Genomic DNA, 5507 nt, shown 5'->3' with positions numbered 1-5507 from the left:
ATACAACTCAGACCTCCAAAAGCTCTCGTGCATAATGGACGAATGAAGCGTGCTCATAATATCAAAGAGGAGCAGGGGGTAGACCAAACTTTGACATGAAAGAAGCACTGATAATGTCAGAGGGCCAGGGTAGACCAATCTTTGACATGGAAGAAGTCTGTTAAGAGAAATCAAGGACAGAAACATCAACAAAGAACTAGACATGGACAGGCGTGCGTGTAAATTAGCTATCCATGTACCAAAACCATGACTTGGTTTCAATACCTTATCTTATCGGTTTCAATTCTAGCCTAGACCAACATGTTTGGGATTGAAAGGCCTTGTTTTTGTTTTTGTTGTTGCTGCCGTGTCTTCTTGTCCTCCCAACTATCATTTTCCTTGATGATTATCAAATACTAGTATGAGATACCTTTTGTTGTCTTCTCTAAAAGAAAATCATTTACAGAATGTGACAGAAAGCTATTGGAAATTAGGCTTCTTTCCTGCAAATTATGTTCCTAATGCCATTTGCCTGGCAACACTGGGATTTAAATATGCACATTTGACGTGCAAAAATACTCTTTTATTAGATGTACTTGCAAAAACCAACTTACAGAAGAAAGTAGATCCAAAACACTAGAGGAACAACATGCACGAGCAAAAGGCCACAAGATATACACAATCATCTCAACAACGCCAAAGAGAACTTCTCATCCGTGCAGCAGCGAAAAAAAAGGAACCAATAACAGTTGCTAATGGTACACCATTTCTACAAGGAAAGACTACTTGAGCCTTATTGGCTGCTGCATCCCTCCTCTCATCATAGCGCAGAATTCCTCGTAGTTAATCCTCCCATCCTGTAAATTGCCACAAGAGCGCCATCAAGAAAATGGAAGGAACAAAATAGTTGTAGTCAGAGAAAATACTGCCAATACGCAGACTTACATTATCTGTGTCGACTTCTGATATGATGTCCTTTATGGTATCCGCATCGCCCATTTCATGCTCAATCAAAGCAGTCTCCAGTTCATCTCTTGTGATGAAGCTGCATTAAAGCAAGGTAATCCTTTGTCAACTCAAGCCATGTGGTTCTTCTCTTTTGTGCAGGTGCATTATACAACTATCGTTTGGTCCACACTAACATTAATGAAGTGTGAACCTGTGGATATCATGTCTCACTGGTAAGGTTTGATGAAGAAAACAACGCTATCAGTTGTAGGAATTGACAGTTCAGATTAGAATACTCACCCACTGTTGTCTTTGTCAAAGTACTGGAACGCCTTGAACAAATGCTCGTCTCTTTCGAGCTTGTGTCTATGCATGGTTGCTGTTATGAACTCAACGTAGTCAATTGATCCATTGCCATCCACATCAGCCTGGAATGGATCAAGAGGTAGGTATACAATGTCAAGAATATCAAGGTTGGAAAAAAAAATACTGTAATACTACTCTGTCTCATAATGTAAGATGTTTTTGCAGTTCAATTTAAACTGCAAAAACGTTCTATATTATGGGACGGGGGGAGTAGTTCAGAAGAGTTGCGTACCGCATCCATCAACTGCTTTACTTCAGCTTCTGAGAGCTTCGATCCAAGTTTGGCTAGTCCTGCTTTGAGTTCCTCATATGTGATTGTCCCACTGTTGTCTGTGTCCATGTTCATAAACATTTGCTTCAGGCCCTTGATCTCTTCCTCGTTAAGATTTGAAGCTATAACCTGCATACACACTTGCTTATAAGCACCAGAGAAAAAGGCATTCAGTTATGAGCATGAAGATAATAATAACCTTTAGAGCCATCTTTTTCAGTTTATTCATTGCTCTGAATTGCTTCATCCTAGAAAGAACAGCACTGTCAATAGGTTTATCTGATGCTTCTCCTTCCCTGAGCCATGGATGTTCTGATCCAGCATACACAAAATATATCAGATTTTGGCGAAAAGAACTAAGATTTGAAGGTTAATAATGTACTGTCAAGAAGCTTACGAAGAACTTGGGCTGAACTAATTCTTTTCTTTGGATCCTGTGCCAACATCTTCCTCACAAGGTCTTTAGCGCTCTCAGAAATTGAAGGCCATGGCTGACTTTCAAAGTCAATCTCCCCTTGAAGAATAGCATCAAATATTCCCTTCTCAGTTTCTGCAAAGTAAAACAGAAGATAAATAAAAACATGCTGCTGCAATAATTGTATACCTGAATTCAGAAGGTGGAAGTACATCAGGACTTTAGAGGCAAACTTACCAGCCCAGAATGGAGGAACACCGCTGAGAAGAATGTACAGAATAACACCTGCACTCCAAACATCTATCTCTTTACCATAGTTTCTCCTAAGGACTTCAGGAGCAACATAATAAGCACTTCCAACGATGTCCCTATACATTTTTCCTGATATATTTGGAAGACACTTAGTAGTTAGTACACATGAACAAAAGTCCATTTTGTATACAATAACTAGAGTTCAAACAGCACAAATGAATAGCCATTCGGTCTTAATCTTTGCAACCCAAAGACTTCCTGGATAATTCCATGAGCTACAATTCTACAGGACGGTGGTTGCCTCCACTGAAGCATGACTACCTCAATATCGAAGTCGCAATGCCTCTAGAAAATTTCCCTTTACATGATTAGTTCTATCATGCGCTGATAGTTTTTTTTTTCGAAACGGAGGCAAAAGATTTGCCTCATCAATTAATTAAGAAGAACAGTGTTGCCCAGTTAATTAATGGAGAACCGGACGAAAACCAATACAAATAGACCACATGCGGACTACTCCCAAATTCTGAGACTCCATGACCACACCGCCAACCCCATAGGCATTCCCAACATGCAACTGTCCCAAGCCCTCACACATCGCGAAGGAATCCCCAATGAGAACACCTTGAATGTAGACAATCGACTCCACCAAAACCACGGTGATAGGCTAAACCATGAGGACGACCCAAAAGACCGATGAGCAACCATTAAGCAGCTGCAGATGCCTTCCCTATGCGCTGATAGTAACTAACATGGAATCAGATGTTTATTTTCAATGCTAACCCAAGCTTAGCATGGTTAAAAAATAGATGGTTCACTGTGAACCCAAGATTGGACCATTAGTATAGAAAACTTTCCTTTTGTACTTTATTTACTGAAAGCATATTGACATGGTATGTTTATGTCAACACAAAAAAAACTGCCCATAGCATCACCAAAATGGCTTGACTGCTCGATTTCTCCACGACTCGGAATGAACAGCATTGAAACTCGTCAAATCCAAAACTAGACCATCTAGGGAACTCCAACCCTATTAGGTAGTCCAACAGCAATACAATAGTTACGAGCAGCCTATGCCCTATGGACTTGATAGATAGATATATCCAGTTGCTATTAGAGGTGTTCAACAACAAAATGCAGTTGGCAAGCATATGCAGCTTATATATCATTTGTGTTACCTTCTTCAATGAAGACCGAAAGCCCGAAATCAGTGGCCTTGAGCACTGCATTCTCATCCTTGGTCGCAAGCAAGAAGTTCTCCGGCTTCAGATCGCGGTGCATCACTCCCATGAAATGGCAAACATTGACAACATTCACAACTCCTCTGCAGATTGTAGCAGCTGCACGCTCTGAGTAGTGCCCCTTGGCAATAATCCGATCAAACAGCTCCCCGCCTGCACAGAGCTCCATCACGACATGCACGCTGCCCTTGTCCTCATATGCTCCACAGAACTCCACTATGTTTGGCTGCCCAGATAGGTGCTGCATGATCTGGATCTCCCTGCGGATATCCTCCTTGTCAGCCTTACTCACGAGCTTGCGCTTGGATATGGACTTGCAAGCATACTGCCTGCCAGTGCTAATCTCAGTGCAAAGGTACGTCACCCCGAACTGCCCCCTACCAAGTTCCTTGCCAAGGGAGTAGACAGAGCGCACATCCTCGTACTGCTTGCCGAGAATCGTGTCCGGCATGGGCTTTGAGGGGGCAACCACAGGTGGGACTACAGGAGGGTTCATCGCTGGCGGTGTGTACCTCACCTCAGCTTGTGGTGGTGGCTGAGCATTGTTGTAACTAGGAGGTGCTTGTGCTTGTTTTGGCTGGTGAGAATAGCCATAGCCATTGGCTCCTCCTTGGACAGAATCCGGGGACGTAGCTCTGCTGCAACACTGGCCCATCTGTGCTCAAATTCTTCCTTTCAGTTCCAAATTTACAACCCAGTCAGCCGAGCAGACGAAACCAATCGAAACCTGAATCTGTAAGCAACCAAAGAAAAGCCCTCTCAAACAAATTTCAAGGAAAACAATTATTATACTGGAATACTGGATCATATACGAACTCATCCACGTCTCATCGTTGAATCCACAAAGTAATAATTCATTCAAGAGACTCGAATAAAAAGAAAAGAAAGCCGAAACTGGATCTAGAAGCAGAACTCAAACAGGAACAGCAGAAGGGGAAAAGAAGAAGAAGAAGCAGTTGCCTTTGACACAGGTTGACCTCTTTCTACTCCCAATCCGGTGCAAGGAATGCAAGAATTGCAGGACAAGATATATGGCCGGTCGCTTTGGTGACACCGGAAGCAACAATCAGAGGAGATAAGGATACACGCAAATTGGGTAACAGACAAAAGAAAGGGCCGACAGAAAGCAACGTCGCCAACGCGGCACCCAGGGAAAAAGAGAGAAGAAAACTACAGCACACAGGATCGTTTCCACCAATCTGTAAAACACCAGCACCAGAAATCTACCGAATCCAAGAACATATGCACGACACGAGAGTTGAAGAGATTGCTAAATACAAGTGCAGAAGTAGAGAGCTCCTGGGAATGAGCTCCCATAGCTTGCATCACTGTCAGATCCAAAGATGGGGCAAGCTTTCCACAGTCAGATCAAATTCTCGATCTCCTACCTAAAACGAACCCAAAACACGGAATGATTCCTATTCCTAATCTTGCATAGATGGAAGAGCGACCCAATCCACGAGGAGATACGTCAGCAAGCACATCGAACCAAGAACATGGCGGAGACGCGTACCGACAAAGATCCTAAGCTCTGAACCAAGTCCCGAGCTCTCCGCCGTCCCTGCGCACCGAAGCTGCAGGCGTCTAAAGAACAAATCTTGGAGTAGTTGAAGACAGAGCAATAACAGCTCGGCACGGCGACCGCGAGAGTGGATTGGAAGTGGTGGCACCGCGATTAGCGTCGCCCCCAATCGTGAGAGCGACTAATACACACGGGCAAGAATTGAAATCTCGGGAAGAAAAAAAAGGAAAAAGTTGGTACGGAGAAAAGGGAAAGGAGAAGAAATGGGGCAGTGCCGTATAGTGCTTGGAGCAGCTTTAGAATTGCCGTTTGCTTTTGGACTTTAATAATGGATCCTCATATCACACGGTTTTGTTTTTGTTTTGTTTTTTTGAAAAAATAACACGGTTTTGTTAACACGGTTTGTTTGTTGGCTTCTCATCGAAACAGAAAAATAGATAAAAACGGATTACTTCTGCCAACTCCTCCAACGCGGTGCATCAATCGAACGCATCAAAGTCCGTAGATGATATGATA

The 5507-nt window shown here is 43.1% G+C and overlaps 1 protein-coding gene across 3 annotated transcripts; it reads right to left on the bottom strand.

Annotated features, from left to right (window-relative positions):
• Positions 1–526: 526 nt before the first annotated feature.
• Positions 527–5289, bottom strand: LOC109751974 (calcium-dependent protein kinase 19). 3 transcript variants are annotated; one of them, XM_020310831.2, is made up of 9 exons: positions 4983–5289; positions 3407–4202; positions 2217–2360; positions 1962–2114; positions 1764–1876; positions 1526–1693; positions 1228–1355; positions 925–1024; positions 527–836 (listed from the first exon to the last, which is right to left on the bottom strand). In XM_020310831.2, the coding sequence occupies exons 2-9, from the start codon at positions 4122–4124 to the stop codon at positions 762–764; spliced, it is 1599 nt and encodes a 532-aa protein (XP_020166420.1). In that variant the 5' UTR covers positions 4125–4202; positions 4983–5289; the 3' UTR covers positions 527–761. The 3 variants fall into 3 exon arrangements, with proteins under 3 accessions (XP_020166420.1, XP_020166421.1, XP_073364460.1); XM_020310832.3 differs by lacking the exon at positions 4983–5289 and adding an exon at positions 4430–4703; XM_073508359.1 differs by lacking the exon at positions 4983–5289 and adding an exon at positions 4286–4418.
• Between the last annotated feature and the right edge of the window lie 218 nt (positions 5290–5507).

The sequence above is a fragment of the Aegilops tauschii genome, chromosome 2 (genome assembly GCF_002575655.3).
Source record: "Aegilops tauschii subsp. strangulata cultivar AL8/78 chromosome 2, Aet v6.0, whole genome shotgun sequence".
NCBI classification, from domain to species: domain Eukaryota; kingdom Viridiplantae; phylum Streptophyta; class Magnoliopsida; order Poales; family Poaceae; genus Aegilops; species Aegilops tauschii.
The sequence above is the reverse complement of the archived record's forward strand: the minus strand, read 5'-3'. Positions and strand labels throughout refer to the sequence as shown.

Coding starts and splice junctions, on each gene's coding strand:
- LOC109751974 (XM_020310831.2), bottom strand. CDS start 4,124: ATGGGCCAGTGTTGCAGCAGAGCTACGTCCCCGGATTCTGTCCAAGGA. Junction 2,361..3,406: donor TTCGGTCTTCATTGAAGAAG/GTAACACAAATG, acceptor CAAATATATCAG/GAAAAATGTATAGGGACATC. Junction 1,025..1,227: donor TTTGACAAAGACAACAGTGG/GTGAGTATTCTA, acceptor GCTTTAATGCAG/CTTCATCACAAGAGATGAAC.